The sequence below is a fragment of the Cajanus cajan genome, chromosome 4 (assembly GCF_000230855.2).
Source record: "Cajanus cajan strain Asha chromosome 4, NIPB_CcT2T_4, whole genome shotgun sequence".
NCBI lineage: Eukaryota > Viridiplantae > Streptophyta > Magnoliopsida > Fabales > Fabaceae > Cajanus > Cajanus cajan.
The window spans coordinates 47,215,077-47,239,776 of record NC_138520.1 but is presented as its reverse complement, the minus strand read 5'-3'; the positions used below and the strand labels follow the sequence as shown (position 1 = coordinate 47,239,776).

The 24,700-nt window shown below is 33.4% G+C and overlaps 4 protein-coding genes across 5 annotated transcripts; all 4 read right to left on the bottom strand.

Moving 5' to 3' along the window:
- Positions 1–230: 230 nt before the first annotated feature.
- LOC109794156 (hydroquinone glucosyltransferase) lies at positions 231–1,895 on the bottom strand. The gene has a single exon (XM_020353632.3). The coding sequence runs from the start codon at positions 1,796–1,798 to the stop codon at positions 392–394; it is 1,407 nt and encodes a 468-aa protein (XP_020209221.2). The 5' UTR covers positions 1,799–1,895; the 3' UTR covers positions 231–391.
- Positions 1,896–10,362: 8,467 nt separating this feature from the next.
- Positions 10,363–13,194, bottom strand: LOC145957326 (uncharacterized). The gene is made up of 9 exons (XM_083073562.1): positions 13,083–13,194; positions 12,889–12,985; positions 12,236–12,307; positions 11,678–11,798; positions 11,417–11,593; positions 11,254–11,322; positions 11,078–11,147; positions 10,860–10,981; positions 10,363–10,485 (listed from the first exon to the last, which is right to left on the bottom strand). Exons 1-9 carry the CDS (start codon positions 13,192–13,194, stop codon positions 10,363–10,365), a joined length of 963 nt encoding a protein of 320 aa, XP_082929688.1.
- A 3,448-nt stretch (positions 13,195–16,642) lies between these two features.
- Positions 16,643–18,338, bottom strand: LOC145956808 (uncharacterized). The gene is made up of 4 exons (XM_083072512.1): positions 17,677–18,338; positions 17,525–17,597; positions 17,349–17,444; positions 16,643–17,262 (listed from the first exon to the last, which is right to left on the bottom strand). Exons 1-4 carry the CDS (start codon positions 17,763–17,765, stop codon positions 17,173–17,175), a joined length of 348 nt encoding a protein of 115 aa, XP_082928638.1. The 5' UTR covers positions 17,766–18,338; the 3' UTR covers positions 16,643–17,172.
- Positions 18,339–18,347: 9 nt separating this feature from the next.
- LOC145956807 (uncharacterized) lies at positions 18,348–20,620 on the bottom strand. 2 transcript variants are annotated; one of them, XM_083072511.1, is made up of 5 exons: positions 20,449–20,620; positions 19,745–20,006; positions 19,468–19,671; positions 19,149–19,385; positions 18,348–19,066 (listed from the first exon to the last, which is right to left on the bottom strand). In XM_083072511.1, the coding sequence occupies exons 2-5, from the start codon at positions 20,000–20,002 to the stop codon at positions 18,401–18,403; spliced, it is 1,365 nt and encodes a 454-aa protein (XP_082928637.1). In that variant the 5' UTR covers positions 20,003–20,006; positions 20,449–20,620; the 3' UTR covers positions 18,348–18,400. The 2 variants fall into 2 exon arrangements, with proteins under 2 accessions (XP_082928637.1, XP_082928636.1); XM_083072510.1 differs by lacking the exon at positions 20,449–20,620 and adding an exon at positions 20,133–20,192.
- Positions 20,621–24,700: the final 4,080 nt, after the last annotated feature.

The window sequence follows — 24,700 nt, the reverse complement described above, 5'->3', positions numbered from 1 at the left end:
GGTTGAGATGAACCAATATAAATCTCTGAGTTCATTCTTTACTTCTTCTACCCTCTTATTTTTGTTACGTTACTACTTTATTGCTCGACAAAAAGTGAGAATTTTTTAGTTACACTATTCAACCCCTTGTTAATATTTCTCTTTTCTTCATAGTTGGTATTAGAGCTCAACCTTTGATCGGATTGAACACCTAATAATGTCAAAGGAAAAGATCCTAAGATGACAAATAGTGAAGGAAAATACCTACTAAAAGGAGTTTCTCTTATAAAGTCTACAACCTTCAATGAAAAAGATTACTCATATTAAAAAGATAAAATAAAAATAATTATTAAATCCACCCAATACCAACTCTAACTCTAGAAGATCATTCCTAAAGGAGGTGTGGGCTATTCTAAATTTGAAGATTGAAGCCTCTTAAACTCGTGGCCACCTCTGACAGAGTCTTTGTAGATGAACCATCTTCTTTTATTGCATTAGAAGCAGCAATCTTCAATTGTTCCATTCTCTTCCGAATCTCCATGCCTTCATTATCTTCCATCAACCCTCTTACAACTCTAGCAATTTCTTCTCTTTCAACCAATCCACTTTCATTAACTTTTGGTCTTAGTGCCACATTCACATCATCAGTTAGCATCACTGCATTAAGGCTCTGCTCAGCAAAGAGTGGCCATGCTATCACTGGCACCCCCTTCACAACACTTTCAAGCACCGAGTTCCAACCACAGTGAGATACGAACCCCCCGGTTGAACCATGACCAAGAACTTCAATCTGAGGGGCCCAATTAGGCACAACCAACCCTTGCTTCTTGGTTCTCTCCAAGAAACCATGGGGCAAAAAGTTTAGAGGACCATTAGCTTCAGCACCAAGGTAAGCAGAACTTGCCACACTGCTAGGGGCTCTCATAACCCAAAGAAATTTTTGACCACTCATTTCCAACCCAAAGGCTAGTTCATTGACTTGGTCTTGAGAAAGTGTGCCACCACTTCCAAAGGACACATACAAAACAGATTTTGGTTCTTGCTTATCCAACCATGTTAAACACGCCACCCCATTTTCATGACCAATTGACCCCATCTGAATAATGGGTCCAACAGGATACACCTTAGGCTTCCCTTTGTCCTCTTCTTGCAAAGTTCTTATTGCCTCTGATTCCAATTCTAAGAAGGTATTCATAAAGATACCATCAGCAACATCAAATCTTTTGGCACGCTCAAGAAACCCCTTGTAACCTATGCTAGATAGATGTTGAAAAGTGATAGGGAGATCTCTGCTAGGAATAGGAACACAACCAGGAATCTTTATAGGCTCTTGTGGGTCTCTAGACTCAGAAAAAAGTATCTCATCTAGTTTTGATGTGTAGAAGTACAAAGAAAGCATCATAGCAGATTGTGGGAGGTACATGTAAGAAAAGAGGTTGAGTTCCCTACCTATCTCCAATGCTCCATTTGCAAAAACATCCACAACCAAAGCTACAACCTTGGCTCTTGAACATAGGGACTTCAATTCATGCCTTATGTGGGGTAGAGAGAGATCCACCGAGGCTTCAATTTGGAGTGCAAGGGTAGTGGTATCTGGCAAATGGTCAAGGGTTATGGGGGGAAGGAAAATGGAAGTTATGGTTGGTGGAAGGCTTTGAAGGTAAGCTTTGGAGGAAGGTGGGGTTGATCCAACTGAGGGAATGAAGCATGTGATGTGAAATTCTGGGTGGAGATGAAGAAGTCGTTTGGAGAACTCGAGAATTGGGACCAGATGGGTGAAGCCCGCACTGGGAACTACTGCTATGTGAGGTTTCTCCATTGAATTGTGAGCCAAGCTGTGGTAACAACTATGGTTATTATATTTGCAAAGGAATTGGAACCAAGATGAGCTTGCAAATTGGAATCTTACTTCTCTATAATACCAAGGGAAAAATGTTATATTCTCTAAATCATCTTCCGGCCAATGGTTTATATTTGTCCATAATTTCAGATAAAATATATTTTTAATTTTAATATTTTAAAATTTTGAACTTTCAGAAAATTATGATTTATATGTATAAAAAAAAAATTAATTTTAATATTTTGAAATTTTAAACTTTAAAAAAAAATTCAGATGTTAAGTTTGAGAGGAGGAATCATTTCTCTAATAAACAATTAGTGAAAAAGGTATAAGCTTTTTTAATACATTCTTTTTACCATACATTTGACAATTAGTTAAAAAGAGTATAGACATTTTAATACATTCTTTTTGACATATATTTGTTAAAACTATAAAAATAAAAAATAAAAAAAATTAATTAACTTTCTTTTTATCAACAAAGTGTATCATGGTTGATATAAAACTTTCTTTTTTAACAAAGATTCGACGTCAAAAAAAATAAAATGGAAGTTAATTCTTGTTTTAGACTAATAAGTAATTACTAATCGTTCGAGCTATTGAAATTCATTAATAGTGTGTTTGAATGGGAAATTTAAATGAAGTAATTCATTTATTTGAAATTTTTCAAATTCTTTGAGGTTAAATACCTTATTTGGATGGAGAATTTTTAAAGAATTTGAAACTCAAGCATTTGTGAAATTCCTTGAAATAGTAGAATTTCAAATTCTCCTAAAAAAGTAAGAATTTGAAATTCTTCATATTTTTTCTTCTTATTTCACTTATATATTTTATCTTATCTCTTATCTCTTCATGTTTTGATTTATTGAATATTCAAAAATATTTTTAAAATTATTAAATATTATCTAATATTAATTTTGTAAATTATTAAATATTTAAAAATTAACTAATATTTATTTTTATAAAATTTAATTTAAAAATCTCAACATATAATTTTTAAAATCAATTTTATCATGGTGGAATCAAATTATCATATCCAACCTAATAACTTAAAATTTAAGAAATTTCAAATTGGCTTATCCAAACAAAATATTTTAAGAATGATAGAAATTGAAATCAAAGTAATTCAAGTACCAAAAATTTAAAATTCCTTGAATCTATAAAATTTTTCATCCAAACACACGTCTTGAACGAATGATTTCCACAGGCATTGACCAAGGATGGGTGTTTGGTGATATTTGAAATGTTTGCGTAATGCTTAGTCCCACGATTTACATTTTTAGTTTGGTGAGTTATAGCATGGGGACACAGAGGATGTCTTCATCTATCTATGGAGAAATGCAATCATAGCCATAGATATTGATGGAGAAGTTTAGGAGGAGTGATAGTGGACTTCTCCTTAGCTACTCCTTAAACTCAGATCTTCTTCAAAGGAGATTGAACACAAAATGATGAACCAAAGAAGGAGGAACTATCACGGATGGAAGAGGCTTAAGCCTTGGATGGAAGCATCCAAGCTTAAGGTGCAAGGGAAAGCTCACTTCAAAGAGGAGGAAAACCTAGTAGGGTTCCTAAGGTGAAGCTTTCTCTCATGGTGACTCTTGAACGAAATTTGGCTGAATAAGCTCTCAAATTTCATTATTCTCAAAAGTGAATACAAAAGGTGAAAGAATGGCTTAAGTATGCACGAAATTGTGACCCATAGGTGCCTAAACTAAAGCCTCACAAAATGGCGCCTAAAGTTTGAATTCAAATTTGAATTTTGAATTCAAACTTTGGTGCACATGTGTAAGTCCGAAAATTTAGGTACCAAGGTGCATTTAGGTGTGATTTCAGAGTCATTTAGGGTTAATTTGAGTGGCACATGTTCAGCCACCCATGGTGCTAAACATGTGACTCAAATGTAACTTAAATGACTTCCAAATTAAACCTAATTTAACCTAATTAGCATACTTTAGTATTCCTTGTATTTTCCTATTCTAATGACCTAATTACATTGGTCAAACAATTACAATGGAAAGGAAAAATTACAAGAATGAAAATGAGCCCAATATTGGGTACAAAAAGCCCAAAGGCCCATGAAGCCCAAAACTAGGCCCAACTAGCCTAAAACCTAAAATGCTACTCTATGTGGTCCAAAATACAAGACCAAAATATATTCAAACTATGCTAACAAAAATATAATAAGAATGTTAATAACAAGATAGGCCCATGTTGAAACTTGGTTTGGGCCTTCCAAGCCCATAGGGCCCATTGGGCCTTGACAGGCCCAATCTTCCATGTCTAGCCCACTCCTCTTGGATCTTTGAGTCTGTCACCTCTTGCATTCCCAAGTATCATTCCATCATCCCCTCCCTCTTGAAAAGGATTTGTCCTCAAATCTAGAGGATGCATGGAAGAAAAATTAGCACCTACATGTAAAACATACAAGGAATAAGAAATGACATGGTAAAAGAAAAGATCATGGATCCTAAGAGGAGTCCTACTATCCAACCTAACAAAGAAAGATAAAATATTAGACTCTCTAGAAATAGAAATAGGTTCCTCTCCTAAGCATAACCTAGAAGTAAAACCTAAAAATGTGATAACACTATGACTAAGACAACGAAAAGAATGATTTTTAAACACTACAATATCTTGCCTAAAGTACCCTAAATGGTAACCTAGGCTTTTCCTAAAATATAAAGAAAAAACTACTAGAAAACGCCCTAAACAATTTTGGATTGGATTGTTTACTAGATACTCATAATCATATAAGCTATATTTATCTTGTAGGGAAGGAAACATATTAAGTTCAAAAGAGTAAGAACTTCCCATAAGATCATACATAGAATATAGATTATTACAAGTTGTATCTACTAAACAATGTAAACCAAAAATTGGGTGCTTTATTAAATCCAAAGAAATACTTCCTTCCTTGTGCACCTTCAAGGAAGTAGTATAAGGAGTAACACTAGGAATAGTCCACTCCTTCTTCACTATATCTCGAAGTTGAGAATTCTTTGTTTGAAATTTATTTTGTTCCTCATTCTCAACTTTAAGATTAGTGGCAACATTAGGATAAGAGTCAAAACTTTTATGAATAAAGAGAGTTCTTTTCAAGTCTTGTTTATTCATAAAATAACTCTCCTTGGTCACAAAGGTTTTAGTGGAATCCCCTTCTTCCACACTCTTTCCTTCTTTTCTTTCTTTATTTCTTTTTCTTTTCATTTGCTTTTGATCCTCAAACACTTGGGGTGGTGTTAAAGGATTAAAAAAAATTTCCTTATTTTTATGAGTGAAGGCTATTTTGTTAGTAAGGCCATCATGTATAGTTTGTTTATCAAATTGCCATGGCCTACCAAGAAAAATATGACAAGCTTCCATAGGGATCACATCACATAAAACTTTGTCTTTATAATCCCCTATAGAAAACTTGAGCTTCACTTGTTGATTCACCTCCAATTCCTCACCTTCATTGAGCCAATGAAGTTTATAAGGGTGAGGGTGAGGAATGATGGTAAGGGCTAACTTGTTAACCAACCTTGTACTACAACAATTAGAACATGATCCACTATCAACAATGAGAGAACAAGTTATTTTAGAAACAAAACATCTTGTATGAAAGATGTTCTCTCTTTGAGATAGTGAAGTGGGACAAGGTTGGCTTCCAAGAAGCCTTTTGATCATAAGAAGATCACCATCAACAGGATATAACTTTTCAATTTTAGGATCTTCCTCACTATTCTCACTATCACTTGAAGTGGTAGAACTAGATTCATCAATACTACTATAAATTTCTTGTCCTATCAAGATCATGACCTTTTTAGTTGGACATTGAGAAGCTATATGGCCTCTCCCAAGACATTCAAAGCATTTGATGTCACTAGTTTTACTACTAGAAGTGACAACATTTTCATTTTTATCATTTTCTTTTCTTATTTCTTTTTCTTGACCCTTACTAGAGTTTGTAGAAGAGTCATGTTGACCCTCCCTCTTGTAGTCATTCTTGATATATGAGCTAGATTGAGTTTTACCTTTAAAAGAACTTTTTCTCAAATTTTGTTGTTCCACCCTTATACAAAGTTGGACCAAATCATCAAGGTCCCTATAAGGGAGTAACTCAACTCTATCTCTAATATCAAAATTTAGACCACTCAAAAATCTAGCAATGGTCAACCTTTCTTCTTCCCTAATCCCAGCCCTCATAAGATACAACTCCATTTTTTGTCTATACTCCTCCACACTCATATTCTTTTGTTGGAGCCTTTGGAGCTTATCCATAAGCTCCCTACTATAATAAGAAGGTATGTTCCTTCTTCTCATAGCACTCCTTAACTCATTCCAATAAGTGATTGGAGGGTCATTGTGAAGTCTTCTCTCTCTTTCTAAGGATGTCCACCAATACATGGCTTGTCCTTGGAAAGCTAGGGTGGCTAAGGGAACCTTTCTTTCCTCACCTACTTGATGACAAGTGAAGATTTGCTCCACTTTCATCTCCCAATCCAAGTAGGCGTCCACATTTTCTTTTCCATGAAAGTAAGGGAGATCAACCCTTGATTCCCTCACTTTTGTTTCTTTAATGACTCTCCTAGGTCTAGGTTGGTAGAAAGCATCCATATTCAAGCTACCATCATATTCTTGGCTTTGAGAGTCATTGGAACTCTTAGTGGAACCTTTTGAGGAACTTTTTTGACTTTTGTTTTTATGTAATTTTTTTAAAAGTTTTGCTTCTTGTTGCTTAATCTTTTGAATTTCTTCCTCTAAAGCAAGAAGTTGTACTTCTCTTTCAATCTTTTCTTTTTGTTTTTGAAGTACCTCCTCATGCTTCCAAAGTTTTAGTGCTTCAACCTCCTTGACAATTCTTTTAAAACTTTTAGGAGATTCAAAGTCACTACTACTTTCAGAATGATGACTCATGACTAAGCAATAAGAATTTATATGCTATGCAAAAAGGTATAAAATATTTTTGATATTTTCTAGGAATGAAAATAGCACTTGGAAGTCTAAGTGTACAAATTGCACTATCAAGGGAGGTGAGCTACAAAGAGCCACTTAATAACCAAGCCTTTTCAAGTGGAAATCACTAAACTCCTTTGTGGTACTTTCAATTCCCCAAAACTTTTCGCAAGAAATTTTGTATGTTTTCACAATTTGTTTGTTTTTTTGGAAGTTAACTAAACGTGAGAAAATAAATCTACACAATTCTAGACGTAAAAAGGCAGCAAAGTAAATACAAATATGAACAAGAAGCTTAAAAGAAGCAAGGATAAGTAGCTAGTCGTATAACCCTAAGTGGAAGCTTGAAACATATGAAATTTCCAAGCCACTTCCACTAGTACTACACGTGAGAGGCTACCAAGGATTTAGATATACCTGACCAGCTTCTTAATACTCCCTCCAAGCTTTAAAAATTGGTTTAATAATACAAGAGAGATTGCAAAATTTAAACTAGCCTAGAAAGCAATAAATGGCGGCTTTGGTGACCAATTAGTGACGGATTTGATGTTCAAATTTTCTAACACTTATTCAAGTGTTTAATCCGCCACTAATTCTTCAAATATGATGCTCCTGGACCTGCAAAAGAAACACAAAAAAGAGGTTAATGGTGGCTGCCTCACAAGGTGAAAGGAATGGTCACTCAAGTGAAGGAAGTTTAGGAAAAGCTAGGTCACTAAATTAGGTCAAAATTTTGTAGTCTTAGTGTCCAAACTTTTCCTACTCTTTGTTGAGCAATGCTTGATCCTTGAGCAAGGATTTGAGGCCACTTCCAGCACAGGAAATTTAATGAAAGAAAACTAGACAAGCAATAAAAGCACAATTTGAAAAGCTTATACCAAAAGTAAAGAGTAATAGCTGTATTTGACAAGACACAAAGAGGTTCAACAAGTAAAACTGAAAATTAAGACTCCAAATAAAGCTAGCACACAGTTAGGAAGGTTCCTAGATAGGTACTAGAGTAGATGAACAAAACAAAAAAAATTTGAAAGCAATTGGATAAGTATAGAACAAATAGTAGTCAAAACAATAACAAGGAATCAAGTAGATTTTTCAGCTTGTACACCTCTCGGCTTTTTCCTTTTAATTTGTATTATATAATTTTTTTAATTCTTTCTTTTTCTAGATCCAAATTAAGATTCCAGAGAAGGTAATTGCCTTTTGTTTCAAATTTTTCTATGATTCCAAGATATAGAAACCGAGACTACAAGTTAGGTCAAAATTCAAGTGAAACAAGGAAACTAGTGCACTAGTTTTAGGTTTTTGTATTGAATTCTTTTTGCTCACTTTTCTTTTGAACTTTAGAACTTTTCTTTTGTTTTAGGCTCTGTTTTCAGCCTCTAATTTTTTTTTAAAATTGAATCCACAAAATTAGTGCACTAGAAGTAAGATTAAGTACTTGAGATTTTAGGTAACACAAATTTTCTTAAGAATTTTCAAAGGAAAGTGAATTGAAAACTTAAGTACATAAAGGAAACCTAACTCTAAAGAAACTTGCTAGGACTAATAGCAAATTATGAACACAATAAGGTAAAAGAAAAAGCACATATAGGTGGACACAAAAAAGAAGCAAACCGAGAGCCAAAATAATGAACAATGCACTTAAAAACAAAATTAGGTCAACATGCTATTCAAGGAATTTTATGACATATAAGGACTAAACACAAACTCTAAGACAAAACAAGATTAAAAACCAAAATCTAATTCATATGCATGAGGTCCAATCACGGACACATACAAGGAATGGAGAGACTCAAAATAAAATCAAAATAGCACAAGCAAATAGTTCCTAAACATGTTGATTGTGGAAGAAAAATTCAAAAAAATCAACCAATGGATCTATGGAGTAAAATGTGATTCAAAACATATAGATTCAAAAATAAACTCAAACAAGACAAGAAGAACATACAAGAACACAAGAAGAACACGGACACAAAAGGATGAAGCAAAACTTATCTCCTTGAAGAACCTTGCTCTTGATACCAAAATTGATGGAGAAGTTTAGGAGGAGTGATAATGGACTTCTCCTTAGCTACTCCTTAAACTCGGATCTTCTTCAAAGGAGATTGAACACAAAATGATGAACCAAAGAAGGAGGAACTATCACGGATGGAAGAGGCTTAAGCCTTGGATGGAAGCATCCAAGCTTAAGGTGCAAGGGAAAGCTCACTTTAAAGAGGAGGAAAACCTAGTAGGGTTCCTAAGGTGAAGCTTTCTCTCATGGTGACTCTTGAACGAAATTTGGCTGAATAAGCTCTCAAATTTCATTATTCTCAAAAGTGAATACAAAAGGTGAAAGAATGGCTTAAGTATGCACGGAATTGTGACCCATAGGTGCCTAAACAAAAGCCTCACAAAATGGCGCCTAAAGTTTGAATTCAAATTTGAATTTTGAATTCAAACTTTGGTGCACATGTGTAAGTCCGAAAATTTAGGTACCAAGGTGCATTTAGGTGTGATTTGAGAGTCATTTAGGGTTAATTTGAGTGGCACATGTTCAGCCACCATGGTGCTAAACATGTGACTCAAATGTAACTTAAATGACTTCCAAATTAAACCTAATTTAACCTAATTAGCATACTTTAGTATTCCTTGTATTTTCCTATTCTAATGACCTAATTACATTGGTCAAACAATTACAATGGAAAGGAAAAATTACAAGAATGAAAATGAGCCCAATATTGGGTACCAAAAGCCCAAAGGCCCATGAAGCCCAAAACTAGGCCCAACTAGCCTAAAACCTAAAATGCTACTCTTTGTGGTCCAAAATACAAGACCAAAATATATTCAAACTATGCTAACAAAAATATAATAAGAATGTTAATAACAAGATAGGCCCATGTTGAAACTTGGTTTGGGCCTTCCAAGCCCATAGGGCCCATTGGGCCTTGACAGGCCCAATCTTCCATGTCTAGCCCACTCCTCTTGGATCTTTGAGTGTGTCACCTCTTGCATTCCCAAGTATGATTCCATCAGATATGTTATTTAAAAGACATGAATGGTGGATGAAAAGTACGTACCGGCAACTTGTACTAGTTCAAGGTTTGATATTTATTCAGCTAGGTCCATCTACTTTACATCATTTATAGATTTAGTTAAGAATAATTCTCCCTTCTATCTTTACTAAACTTGTGTCCGTGCATTGCACGGAAAATAAATTATTATAGTTAATAGATTTTATTTATAATTAATATATAAAATTATGAAAATTAATTAAACTTAATGTAACATGAAAAAAAATATTTGAATATACAAATAAAATGACAATGATAAACAATTAAAAACATGATAATATGAAGTATTAGAAAAACTAAATCACATTGTGTCTCAGCTTCAAAAATATCATATCTACAATATGAGCTAATATTAAAATGCTATAAAGATGTAGTAATTCAAATAGAACGGAAACAAAATTAAATTTTTACCTTATACAGTAATTATGTAATGACTCCTGCACACATCCATCATGGAAAATAAACTTGGTGAAATACCTGAAAAATTGGTAAAATTAGAACTAAAGTATATATGTTTTCCTTTTATAATGTTATTATAAAAAAAATGCAAGTTACTTATGTCAGAGTTTGAAAGACTTCTGTATAAACTACATTAGTAATAGATGTTGAACCATTTACCTCATCGTCATATAATTGGCCATGTGAAAAAACAGGTTGTGGAAGATAGATGGCAACATGCTTCAATATTTCACAACTAAATCATCAACACCATTCACATGATGGTGTAGTTTTCAAAATACAAAACAATCATATGAAAGTTAAAATCCAAACCAAACCATTGACATTAACAACTCATAGTCTCCATAAAAGACGTATCCAAAATGATGAAAACCAACAATACCATTAGTCTCAAAATAAATTCATGTCCAAAGGCATGAAACCACAATTTCAAAAGAGCATAATACTAACATCTACATCACTATGAAACCACATGAATAGTTCCTCCAAACTTTAAAACATGTAAACCCAGAAACACAACCTAAACACTAATCAATACAAAGAAATCATCATTCTTTTGGTTCTTTCTTGATATCAATCAACAACTTTGGTACCTTGGTGCTAGAAGTTTGAGTTTCTTGATCTTCAACATTAGAAGACAACTCAATAGGACCAGCAAGTCTCTTCCCTATGATCTTAATTGAAGGGGTTTCTTCTAGAGAACCAAAAAACATATCTTGCACAAATGAAAATATTAGTGACAATCATAGTTACATTATATTTGAACAAACATATTTAAACAAAATAAATTAAGTAAAAACTACCAACCAACTTACATTAAGTTGTTGGGCTAGCACTTCTTCACTAACAAATTGATTATCATCAGCATTAACATTATCAATCTACATACAAAAAATTGATTGAAAAATTATTAATTTAATCCAATTACTTAATTTCTACTTTGTAAATTAAATGTGATATAGGTATAAAAAAATTAAAATTAAAAACCATGATGTTTTCATCAACTTCATCACATGGGTTTGACTTGATCTCTGTATCACCATGTTGTTCATCATCCTATAAGAAAATTTTCGTATAAGTAATTACAAACATATATTCTTAATAAATAGTTCATATGTGAATACATAATAAAATTGACAAAACAAATAACCTTGGTTGAATTCAATAGTTTAAATTGACCAATCATCTCCTTATCAACACTTAGTCTCTTCACTGTGTAACCTTGCCAATGGTGATCTATGTTGGATTGAGTTATTTCAATCATGAAAAGCAAATCTTTGTTCAATAATGCTTGAAACTCAATAGGAAGAACCTTTCCCTTTTTTTCCTAACATTAAAAAATAGCAAGTTAACAACCTATGGTAAATATATTCATAATAAACAATAAGAATGAGGTATAATTTTTTACAACCTTTTCATGTTGTTCTTTCATTTTAGTAGCAGACTTTCCCAAAAAAAATGTGACAACATGGTTAAACATGACAAAATTTGTAGAACCAGTGTCATCAATGATAGTGACATGTAACATGAATCTAACAAATTTTGAGGGCACAAAAAAAGTTGAAGGTTAAATACTTAAATTATGTAACAAAACTAAAATAGATAAATATATGCATTATGCTAAAATATCATATTATATGTTTTTAATATACATAAGTTTCAGATTATACCAAGTAACTCCAACAACAATCTTCTCACAATGTTCACAAAAATACTTGCTTCCAAGACTGATAACTTTTTTCGCACATTTGTTGCATGAAGTATAATGCCAATCTTTGTGCTCATCAATTTCTATAATCTTTTCCAGAACAGTGCAGTAGCATGGCTAATTACATAATAATAAGGGTTTAATATATTATAAAGAATAAATTTAATGATTAAATGTACATATTAAAATTTGCAAAAAATAATATTTAAAAATAATAAAACTTGAACACAATCAACAATATCAAAAATTGTCATTCGTTACGTTTGCAAGAAATCATCACCCATAGAAGTATGACTAACACCATGACTCATAGTAGAATCACATTTGTTCAACCTATGAAAAAAAAAATCAAAACACTTAATTAAATACCATAGTACTTCTTAAGCAACATTAAAAAAAATTAACCATGCATTAAATAGTTTTTCAAGTTAAAGAAAATGTGACCTTTCTCTATACTCCAAATCATGCTTAATGTTTGGATTAATGAGAAGTTTGGTACCGTTATAAGAATTAGAGGCACCCTTTTTCCCTTAAAACATTTAAAGCAAATAAGTTGGTTTATCTATGCTTTATATACAAATTGAAAACATAAAAAAAAAAAAGATTAGTTTCAGAATGCATAACATTGAAAACATTCTGCTTGCATAGTTGCAATATAACAATTACAACATTGTTACTTGTGTTTTTTTGAAAGGAATTCTTCTATTGTGGCAGCAAATTCATCCCACAAAGTACACATAAGTTTGTTACTCCTACAATGGATACAAATATTTTAAAGATAATGTTATGTTGTACTTGTAAAATGAAACAAATGACTACAATGGGTAGCATCATTTATAAGATACATACAATCAATTAAGTGCGTTGTAATTAAGGGAAAATTCACTAAAGGAAATATAGTATAAAAAACTTACTCCAAATCTTTAAGCACCACCTCCATAAGTTTACTTGTTTTCCCACCTTTGTTGGATTCCTTAAGGTCATATCGTTGTACGACATTGTCAATTACATCTAAATTGAAATTTAAATAGAAATTAAACTATTTAATAAGATTATAATATTTAAGCATAAATAGTTCGTCAAAACAACATGTTGAATAATAGATTACCCATTAACACAAACTCATTTGATCCTGCAAGTATATCAGGGAAAGGTACAAACGTGAACGAATGTAAAGGAATATTTTCAACCTCAACTTCATCAATTTTGGTGTTTTGCATATATAAAACCAAGCTTAAATTTGGGTGTGGTTATTTTAAACTTCATTCGGTTTTCAGTAACTAACAAATTCTCCATTACATAAGTACGCCCTTCCTTCAACAATTTTTGAAATTTTTAAAGAAATTTATTTTTAACATATGCATGAATCCTTCCATCCTGATTATTAAATATTATGAAATTAGACATTAAATTAAAATTGAATAAGAAGTTGATGCATCACATATAATTGAAAACCAAATAACAGAGATTATTTGGCTTTCGAAATGAAACTGAAAACATAAAATTGTAATTTAAAATAAATGTAACATTTAATAATAACACAATAAATAAAAAAAGAAAACTACTCCCTAAATCAATACAACATAATAACTTATGAAATAGCACCTATATTCTCATTTATTCTAAAGGAAATGCATAAATCAATACAACTATTATCTCAAATGCAAGGAAATATGATAAAGTTACGAAGCTACAAAAAGTTTAAGATTAAAAATGTAGGATAGGTAGAAAGTCAACAACACAACAGGAACAAATTGATTAAAAATATTATTTCACATCTTAATTGAATCGAATAAGAAAAAATTGAAGTGAAGGACATGTAATGAGTTGACAGAAAATAAAAAGGTCAAATTGAAAAAATCCAGCAACACTACATAGAAATTCATCAATTAAAAATGCAAGGATACAACATGACTACTGTAGTAATTAGCCTTAAACAAAATGATTTGTACATACAAAAGTGCCGGTAAGTTTTTTTTCAAAAAGATATTGAGTTGTATGATTTGGTTAAAAAGAAAAAATTGAAAGATTTGAATCAGACTAATTTCATTTGTTTTAAAATAAGGTTATTATTTGAATTATAATAGGTAAAAATAATTAAAAGAATAAAGAGAAAAGTACATTAGTTTCTAAAAAATAACATACGTGTAGAAAAATTTATCAATGTCCTTATTAAGATCATTGACTCATTGCAATTGATTCTGAAAACAATATCTTTACTAATCATATTCTTTTTGGTGAAGATGAAAATTTCAAACAGAAGCAAAAACAAAAACTACACTATCCAACAATGAAATTTATAACTATTATAATTTATGGAGAAAAAAAACTCTTCATCCACCAAAATCATCTCCAAGGAATTTGTTTACAATGGATTCTTAAACTCTGGCAAAATTGAATCGAATAAGAAAAAATTGAAGTGAAGGACATGTAATGAGTTGGCAACAAAATAGAAAGGTCAAATTGGAAAAATCCAGCAACACTACATAGAAATTCATCAATTAAAAAAGCAAGAATACAACATGACTACTATAGTAATTAGCCTTAAACAAAATGATTTGTACATACAAAAGTGATGGTAAGCTTTTTTTAAAAAGGAAATTGAGTTGTAGGATTTGGTTAAAAAGAAAAAATAGAAAGATTTGAATTATACTAATTTCATTTGTTTTAAAATAAGGATATTATTTGAATTATAATAGGTAAAAATAATTAAAAGAATAAAGGGAAAAATACATTAGCTTCTAAAAAATAACATACGTGCAGAAAAATTTATCAATGTCCTTACTAAGATCATTGACTCATTGTAATTGATTCTGAAAACAATATATTTACTAATTATATTTTTTTTGGTGAAGATGAAAATTTCAAACAGAAGCAAAAACAAAAACTACACTATCCAACAATGAAATTTATAACTGTTATAATTTATGAGAGAAAAGAAACTCTTCATCCACCAAAATCATCTCCAAGGAATTTGTTTGCAATGGATTCTTAAACTCTAGCAGCCTCCACAATCTTATTATACAAACTCTTATCTTCTAGTCAATTCTCCCCGCTGCAATGTCCTTTAGTAATGTAAACCTCTAAGTCATGTCCTTTAAAAAGAAGATGAAAGTAAAAAAGGATAAAACTTTTAATAATATGTTCACTATACATCAACATTGGAACAACCAACCTTTAAAATTAAAACTTCATACAAGCTTACCTAAAAATGATTTTCCTGTGATTGATAGAGAAAGTGTGAATCCTTAGATTAGAAGTACAAAAGTACCCAAATCAGAAAGTGGACAATGAATATATGGAAAGAGTATTTTTAGAAACAAGGAGTATGATGGAAATGGACAATTAGAATGAAGTTTTGAAAAGAAAAATGCTTTAAAAATTAGAGGATAGTTGAGATTAATTGGCATTGAAAAGCTACAACCAATACATAGGAAATAAATATTCATAATTGCTTCTCTTAGTGGAAGATAAAATGCAAGCAATTTGATTGGAAACGTATAAAGCAGAGAGGAAGAGGAAGGGTTTTTCTTATGTTCAGAATTTATTAAAATAAAAAAATAAAATTTAGAATAATTATGATAAGATAAAATTACATAAGTACCCTTATTTTGAGCAAGAAAAAAGAATCACAGACTTCCTTCCTTTTATTATAATAAAGATTAAAAGGAAATTTTTCAGTTTTTTTTTCAACAGGAGCTTGAAGAAACTCTTTTCGTGTATGTATATATAAATAAATACATAAGTATTTTAAATTTAAATATAAACAAATTTTAAGTAAATCAACATTATTTAATATTTTTAATCCAAAAAATTCTTAAAACAATAAACGAGAACATTATCTACAATAAATATAATTAAAGATAGTTAGCAAATGAATACTCCCTCTATCTAGTAATAAATGTCATTTTAAGTTATTTTACACAAATTAAGAAAAATTAAAAAATTAGATGAAAGAGAAAAATGATTTTACAAAATTAACCTTATAATTAATTTTTTTCTAGAAATAAAACAACACTAAACCCACTTTCTATATAATATTGTTAGGGGTTTAAATAGAAAAAAGATACTTAATAATGCATTGAAAAACTAATATGACACTTATTTTAAAACTTATTTTTTTCTTCTAATGTGATACTTATTATAGGATGGAAGGAGTATTTTATATGACATCATGAAAATTAAATGTATTTAACTATCTTTCTTAATTGGTGTGACATTAATTATTATTTCTTATGTATAGGTTTAGAGAAATAATAATTAATGTCACACCAATTAAGAAAGATAGTTAAATACATTTAATTTTCATGATGTCATATAAAATACTCCTTCCATCCTATAATAAGTATCACATTAGAAGGAAATGATTATCTTTTTATAAGGAAATGAGATGTTGATGTTTGACTTGAGAATGTTATGTACAATGTTTAAAACATCGATAAATGATGAGATATGAGATGATGATAATGTGTGACGTGTGAATGAAACGAGGATGATGTGCATGCATGAGAGTTACATTAAGATGATGTGAAAGTGAATGAAGTGAGTATGACTTGAATCCATGAGATAAGTGTCACGTAGAGTCTTGTATATGAAGCATGCATGATGAAAGTCTTGTGCTATAATTGTTAATTTAGAGCAATGTGTAGAGTAGAGTGTGATAACACTAGTACACAAAGGGTGTTTTACGTCGTGTATTTTGACCATTTTACGTCGGAAAAGGGTCCGACGTTAATACGGGAGTCGTAAATTTACGTCGCCACTGGAAGACGACGTAAATTTACGTCGGGCAACTTTTCAGACCGACGTAAAAAGGGTCAAAATCGTGCCACAAATTTACGTCGGACGTGGCCTTGTCCGACGTAAATTTACGTCGGTCTTTGCCAGGCCCGACGTAAATTTACGTCGGACAACGCCATGTCCGACGTAAATTGTGGCAGTTTTTTTTTTAAAAACGTTTGTAAATTGATATACCCAACACCTGCATATAAATATAATCCAGAATACCAAATCTAAACCAGGCAGTCCAGAATAGAAATTCAAATTGTATTTCAAAATTGAATGACAAAAAGAAAATAATATATAAATCTTAAAAAACATAAATTATGACAATGTAAATCCTATTATCCTAAAAAAGCTATAAAACATGTTTGTCAATGCTATCTAAATAACTAACTATCAAACTATAAACATAATATCTAACTAACTAAACTTAGAAAAAAAGTTGCCCATTGTTCTCTTATCTTGAGCATCTCATCTTCGGGCAATGGAGATGGATCTTGAAAGACCTGAAAGGGTAATTTAAGTGTCATTAATATGCAATGTTAATTATTCTAAAGGTAAATATAGTTAAATAAATTTTGATATGAATTACCTGCGCCCAAGAATCAATAATACCCGCAGAAACTATGGCTTTCATCCAATACATGATGTAATAGCCACATTCAAACGAGTCTTGTTGCTTATTACACTAAAATGAGAAACAAATAACTATTAATTCCAAAGTCAATAAATTTAAATATTATTGACTGTATGAATTAATTTGCTAACCTTAGGGTATATGAAATGCAATGACTTTGATGATCTGGCTCTTCCACTTAATATATTAGCTCCAGACACGATTCTAATTAATTGAAATAAAAATAAATGTTAGCCAATATATATAATTACAGTGTTAAAACATAATGAAAAAATTTAGTTACCCATGTAATTGGCTTTTAATTTCCTGGCTTGGTTTTCGATGAAGTGAACAAAACCACACCACGGTATATTCCTTAGGAATGATTACCATTAACTGCCAATGAGACCTACATTGTATGACAAACAAATCAGTTAAAAAATTACCATGATTAAAAAATCAATTAAAAAACTAACCCGTCAATGTATGGAGCCATGTATATATGTCTTCTTGAGTCACTCATCCATGTTTGCATATATTGTTGGATCTGGACCTGAGTGTTTCCTGATTTTTGGATGGATTGAGGCTCAATAAATCCATATACTTCTGCTTGTGCTTGCTCCACACTCAATTTGTCCATGTACCTAACACAAATAATTATTATAAGTTAAATGTAATTATTGTAAATTTAGACTCATAAAAGAAAATATGACTTACATGGCCCACAACTGTATGATAGATATATTTAACATGGAGGTTCCCCCAACAATCTCTAATGCATCAGGCAGAGATATGTATAGTGGAACATCAGAGCTATCAACTCCAAAAACTCTAATGTCCCACTGCAATTGAATTGGTTGCTTCTTTAATCGTGGTAATTTGATTAGAAGCTTAGATATGGGATCATCCTCAGCTTCTGCGATATTAGCATCATGAACATGAGGTTCTCTCATGACCTCCTTACCATGATCGATAAAATCCTAAAGAAATAATGAAAATTAGTTAAACAATAATAGAATTATAAGAATCTAAAGGAGCAATAATATAATTACCTTTGCCCGTGCTGAAAGCGGCATGACCAAACATTTTGGCCAAGCTAAGAATGTGCCGGTTGCCTGCCCCACTAGTTGAACCTCTGTATTGGGCAAAGGCACTGGAGCAGCAGCATCTTGAACTTGGTCAACCACAACCCGTGTCCAGTCTGGCTGTAGAGGGACACCATGGATGGTTGAGCCACCCTCAAATACTCGGCCAATAGCCACTAACCGTGGGGGGTCATCCTCAACATATAACTCGCACTGGTTTGGTACATCAGTGTGAGCATGTTCCCCTGAGAAATTTGGAGCAGCACAACTCCCTTTAGTGCTGACTCGAACACCATCATGAGCAACTGCAGTCTGTTGCTGAGAACGAGCCAAAAGTTCAAACTTCTCTTCAAACTGTTTTTCAATATTCTTCAGTTTCTCTTCAAACTGCATCTCCAATCTCTGCTCCAATTTCTGTATAACCTCTTGACTGCAAGAGTCGACAGTGCTCCTCGATGATCGGCCACCAAAGAAATCTCGGTGGCTCCAAGAACCACCAACACCACGCACACGACCTCCGTGCTCTGGCTTTCCTATGGCCGTTGTGAGGATATCATTCCGACCATCGGAAACAAATGAGCCTTGGGTGCTCTGCTCAACTAAATCCTCCTGCAACAATAAGGAAGATTAAAAAATCTTATGAATTAAATGAGTTGAAATGAAGAGTCTTAATTTGTATATTTTTACTTACTATTTTATTAGCAACGACCCTTGCAGACTCAGAAGTCATTTGCCCATCTGGTTTTGTCCGGGCTGCTATCCACATCTCATGGCGGGGAGGTGACTCCACACGGTCAGCATCCTCAACCCCTGCTGCCTGTGCCCTAGCCTTCTTCATTTGCTTTTTTTTTCTTTCATATCCCCCTCTTGACAATAGATGGGGTGCATCATTCTTGGCTTGTCGTTCTTGGGCAGCTATTCTTTTAGCCTGCAATAATACAAAAAAAAATGAGATAAATTAAAATATACCTTAAGTATTTGTGTCAATGTAAAAGTTATCGATAACTAACCTGCCACGAAGGGTCCAATCGAGTGGCACAAAATTGCATCCACTCCTCATCAGTGATCTGGTACTTTAGACAGGGAGTCTCATTTTGGCGCTCTCCAAATACATACTCCCGTGTCAAGAAAGTCTTGAAGTCTCTCCACCTGCTGGCAAGGGCAGATAACATCTTCCTCCTCATGCCCTCAGTGTTGGGAATGTCAAAATTTTGCTATGAAAATAACAACAAATAATAAATAATGTATTTAAGTTATATAATATTGAAAGGATGTGAAAGTATATACCTGAATATCCTGCCACATGAGGTTCTTGTCAACCTCCTGAACGTCATCCCATGATGGAATGATAATAGAAACATGTCGTCGAGCTAGGACTCCCAAATAGCTCTTAAACTTGGCAGCATTTGGGCCTGATGCCTTGCCAGAACGAGGATCCACCTCAACCGATGTCCTCTCCTTGGCAATGCGCCCAGCTGTCAACCCAGACAATCGAGTGACAGATCTACCTTCCCTCCTTCCACTGCCAGACCCAGAATCCTCCATAATCCTGAAAAAATTAAACTGTCATTATTAAAACAATGAATTAATTGAATAGACAAATAAAGTAAAAAAGATAATAACAATATACCAACAAAATAACTAATAAAAAAACAAATAATACATAAACAGAAACCTATTAGGTTGGAATGTTTTCCCATATTCCTTCAGCATGATCACTTCGAATAGCATGTATTTCGTCCACTTCATTGTCCGCAATAAAAAAAAATTCCAGCAGAACGGGCCGTTCTCCATGCGGTACGACCCGTACTGCTTGCAGAACGGCCCGTTCTGCAAGGAGAACGGCCCGTTCTGCAAGGAGAACGGCCCGTTCTGCAAGGAGAACGGCCCGTTCTGCAAGGAGAACGGCCCGTTCTCCTTGCAGAACGGCCCGTTCCAGAGGAACAAATAGCAAAAAAAAAACAAATAAATTACGGGGACAACAAACTAACCTCAAACGACCAACGTGCTGACACTTACAAACTTGGATACGTTGAATGTAGCCGTAAACGCAGAGGGAGACTCAAGTAATTCAGAGGATTTCGTATAAACTGTGAGCGCGGGAATGAAAATGGGACTTTGGGGGCAATATAGGAGAACTATTACGTCGGATAAGGCGTCGCCGACGTAAATTTACGTCGCCCTTGTTGAGCTCCGACGTAAATTTACGTCGGATTTGGGTGGGACCGACGTAAATTTACGTCGGACTACAGGGAACCGACGTAAATTTACGTCGGAATAGTGGTACCCGACGTAAATTAACGTCGGATTGGAGGTACCCGACGTAAATTACCTAATTTACGTCGGTCTAAGAGAGGTCCGACGTAAATTAGTCTCCACTTATTTACGAAACTGCCACCGCATTTTTACAACGTCGGTGTTTGTGGTTTGCGACGTAAATTGGGTGACGTAAATACCCTTTTTTGCACTAGTGTAAGGAATGTGAATATCGATGTATGACATGAGAAATGGGATGGAAAGATTGATTGAAAAATTATATGGTATGAGATGTGTGAAACGATTAAGTATCATATATGTATTATGAGTAAGAGATATATGTTATGAGTATGAGCTATGTGTGTGCTATGAGTATAAGATATGTCTTGAGTATGAGATATGTATTACGAACACAAATAAGACTTAGATTCATGAGATTGGGCCTTTAGGCCATGAGACTAAGCCTTCTGGCCATGAGGATATGTCTGAAGTTAGCGAAAAAACACACAGAAGGGGGGGTTGAATGTGTGTGTGCGAGAATGAAGAAATTTTAAAATCATTTTCACAAAGAGACTATTTTCCGTTTAAAAATAATATTATTTTGAACACTTGAAAACTGTGCAAGGTTAACTCAACAAAAAAAAATTTGTCTGAAGGTTTATCGTCTGCACAAGGAAAATGTTTCTTAAAAGGAAAATGTTCTTTAAGATAATAAGTTACGCAAGTATATTTTTCGTCTGAAGATAGTTGTAGTGAAAAATGATTAGTGGACGAAATTTTTAGTATGATATAACAGTTAAATAAAATTGCGTCTGAAAATAGATAAAGAGTGTAAAGAGTTTTATACTGGTTCGCTTTACCTGAGCTATGTCTAGTCTCCTTAAACTTAAGGGTTCCACTGATCACAACGAATTCATAGGGAGTTTAAAATAAAGCACTTGCGTTTGAATGGATGAAAGTACGAAATGTTGGGTGCTCGTCCCTTCCACAATTCATAGGGAGTTTTCTTCAAAATAGGCCTAATATATATTCTGTTTTGAATGTAGCAGGAAGTATTAACTACTTCTTCCTAGAAGTGTTTGGGGGTTGAAAAATCATTTAGTAAAGTTCTGGCCATTTCTTGTAAAGGTCGATTCTTTCTCTCTACAACTCCATTCTACTGTGGAGTTCTAGGTGTTGAAAAATTATGTTTAATTCCGTTTTCTTCACAAAATTCTTGAAACTGTTCATTTTCAAACTCTCCCCCATGATCACTTCTTATAAATGCAATTAATTTTCTTTTTCGTTTTGAACCCTTTTACAGAATACATAAAATACCTTGAAGGTCTCATCCTTGTGGGTTATGAACAGTACCCATGTCCATCTGGTGTAGTCATCAACAAAGACTATACCTTTTACCACTTACAGATGTAGTCCTGGTGGGACCGAACAGATCTATGTGGAGCAGTTCAAGAGGTCTTGAGGTGGAAACATGATTCTTACTTTCGAATAAACTTTTAACTTGTTTCCCTTTTTGACATGCTTCACATAAACTATTCGTCTGGTAGACAAGACTTGGTAGACCTCTTACGAGGTTATGCTTTTTTAGCTTTGAGATTAATCTCAAGCTTGCATGACCAAGCTTCTTGTGCTAGAGCCACTCATTTTTGTATGAGACTAGACAATCAACATTTTGATGTTCTTTTCATTAAGCATAATTTTATACAGGTTGTTGCATCTATTAGCCATAAATAATATAGATGAATCAGTTTGACTAATAGTACACTTATTTTTATTGAAGGATACTTCATAACCATTGTCACATAATTGGCTTATGCTCAGCAGGTTATGTGTTAATCCTTCTGAAGTTAGCGGAAAAACACACAGAATGGGGGGTTGAATGTGTGTGTGTGAAATTTAAGGAAATCTAAAACCTTTTTCGCAAAGATGATTTGATTCGTCTAATAAAATATGGTTTTAAAACATTTGACAACTATGCAAGATTTTCTCAGCTCAAGGTTTTTCGTCTGAAAGTTTTATCGTCTGCTTCAAGGAAAATGTTTCTTATAATAATAATTTAAATCCTTGCATTTTATGTCTAAAGATAATCGTATTGAAGAACAAGCAGTAGACGAAACTTTCAGTGTAATAAGTAAGCTGAGAGAAGTTTGCGTCTTCGTCTAAGAGATGATTTTGAAGAAGAATAAATGGTGGATGAAGTTTTCAGTATGATTTAACAATTAAGAAAGATTTGCATCTGAAATATAAATAAAGTGGTGCAAGTACTTTTATACTAGTTCGCTCAACTGAGCTACGTCCAATCTCCTTCAACTGAAGGGTTCCACTAGATATGCAATGAAGTACAATGAGTATTATAGACCACCCAGGTCACGGCGACTCCTGGTCACGAGTATTCTCAACTACTCCTGGTTGGCTAGCTTCACTCACTAGCTCTAGTATTCTTAAACCACTTTTGGCTCCCCAAGTATTCTCGACCACTCTTGGCCCGCCAGCTTCACTCACCAGCGCTAGTATTTTCTTATCAGTAACTTATGGCTAGCAATGAGTATTCTCGACCACCTCTTGGCCCGTCAGCTTCACTCGTCGATGCTAGTATATTCTTATCAGCCACTTATGGCTAGTAATGAGTATTCTTTGGCTAGCCTCTCCATGCTTTACAAGTATTCTTTCCCTAGCCTCTTCAGGCTTTACAAATATCAACTAGGCAAGTTCGGTTTGAGTGTTTAGGTTACTCTCATAGAGAGGATACATGGGTTGATACACTCACTAAGGTTTGCATCCTTAGTTTTTGCAACGATTGAGTGTGGTTTACTCTCACGGAGAGGATACATAAACTTGTTACACTCCCTAAGGTACACGTTCCTACGTTACACTTAGAACTCCTTAGTCTACAGAGAGAAATACACTAAGATACATTTGACTCTATATGCTCTGTCTTTGGCTTTGTTGCTATATGGGCTTGATATCACTTTTGTTAGTATTCGAAAAGCCCAGGGCAATGCCTATAGTCATTCTTTCGTTGCTCCTTGCCCTCCTCTTTAGGTTTGAGGTTATTCTATATTTTTAAGCTCATGGAATCTGCCTGTTTCATATGTCTGTTGAAGTTGATATAGTCATTCATGATCAGTTTGATCCTTCATTTAATGCTCAAGATCTTGCATTAAGTGTTACTTCTTGTCTTTAAACATTGCGTGTATTCTTCTCTGCCTTGTTAGCAGCAGTGTTTGATTTAGCAAAGACCAAGGAACCTTTTTGTCCTTTTTCTGGTCTCGTAGTTGTTGAATTGTCCTTCTCTGAAAAAGTAATGTATTTTTTCTGACACATGCATGCTTTTACTTCTGGGCTTGATTTTCTCTTTCTTCTTTTCAACTTTTACTCGCCCAATAATTTTGAGAGCTTTTATGATCGTAGACGATGCCTGAGTTGTCCTTAGATACATAATTCCTTAAATGCTTTCATGGTAGTTTTCGTCTTCGTCTATTAGTCCTATGCATCTCAAAACTTGACCTTCGTCTGAGCTTTTGACTTGATGCTTTGACTCTTCTCTAGGTCTGGTCAACTTGTAGGTGGACAAATTTCGTTTCTGTCTAGAGTTCCTTTCAATTTGCGTTGTCCTTCGTCCGACGGATAGTTAACTTCCTTCTGTTCTTTGACCAATGCTTCGTCTAATTTATTAAATTGCAATTGAGGTTGGCCTTGACACATCCTCATCTGACATTTGGTTCACAGTTGTCTGGCACACATGTCATACTTTATCTATTCATATGACTTGGTTTGTTTGATCCTCATGGTGTGACTTGCTTTGAATCATCTTCGTCTGATTGACCATTTGGCTTCATCTGATGCTCGTGCAGACTTCATGTATGCTTAGCCCATTTATGCCTTATTCTAGATTTAACCTTGTTTTGGCCTTTTTCTTCATACTTTAATCTTCAACTTGTAGACGCCTTATTTTCGTATCTTCGATAGCTTGGATTAGACTTCATC

Bases quoted from the DNA above. Each gene is read 5' to 3' on its own strand.
- LOC109794156 (XM_020353632.3), bottom strand. From the start codon at position 1,798: ATGGAGAAACCTCACATAGCAGTAGTTCCCAGTGCGGGCTTCACCCAT.
- LOC145957326 (XM_083073562.1), bottom strand. From the start codon at position 13,194: ATGCAAAACACCAAAATTGATGAAGTTGAGGTTGAAAATATTCCTTTA. The intron at 10,982-11,077 runs GTTGGTTGGTAG...CATTTGTGCAAG, and splicing joins AGCCCAACAACTTAATGTAA to ATATGTTTTTTGGTTCTCTA. The intron at 10,486-10,859 runs GTACCAAAGTTG...GAAATATTGAAG, and splicing joins CTCAAACTTCTAGCACCAAG to CATGTTGCCATCTATCTTCC.
- LOC145956808 (XM_083072512.1), bottom strand. From the start codon at position 17,765: ATGGTAATCATTCCTAAGGAATATACCGTGGTGTGGTTTTGTTCACTT. The intron at 17,598-17,676 runs GTAACTAAATTT...TCAATTAATTAG, and splicing joins ATTAAAAGCCAATTACATGG to AATCGTGTCTGGAGCTAATA. The intron at 17,445-17,524 runs GTTAGCAAATTA...TTCTCATTTTAG, and splicing joins TGCATTTCATATACCCTAAG to TGTAATAAGCAACAAGACTC.
- LOC145956807 (XM_083072510.1), bottom strand. From the start codon at position 20,188: ATGCTATTCGAAGTGATCATGCTGAAGGAATATGGGAAAACATTCCAA. The intron at 20,007-20,132 runs GTTTCTGTTTAT...TAATTTTTTCAG, and splicing joins AAAACATTCCAACCTAATAG to GATTATGGAGGATTCTGGGT. The intron at 19,067-19,148 runs GTAAGTAAAAAT...TTATTGTTGCAG, and splicing joins GGGTCGTTGCTAATAAAATA to GAGGATTTAGTTGAGCAGAG.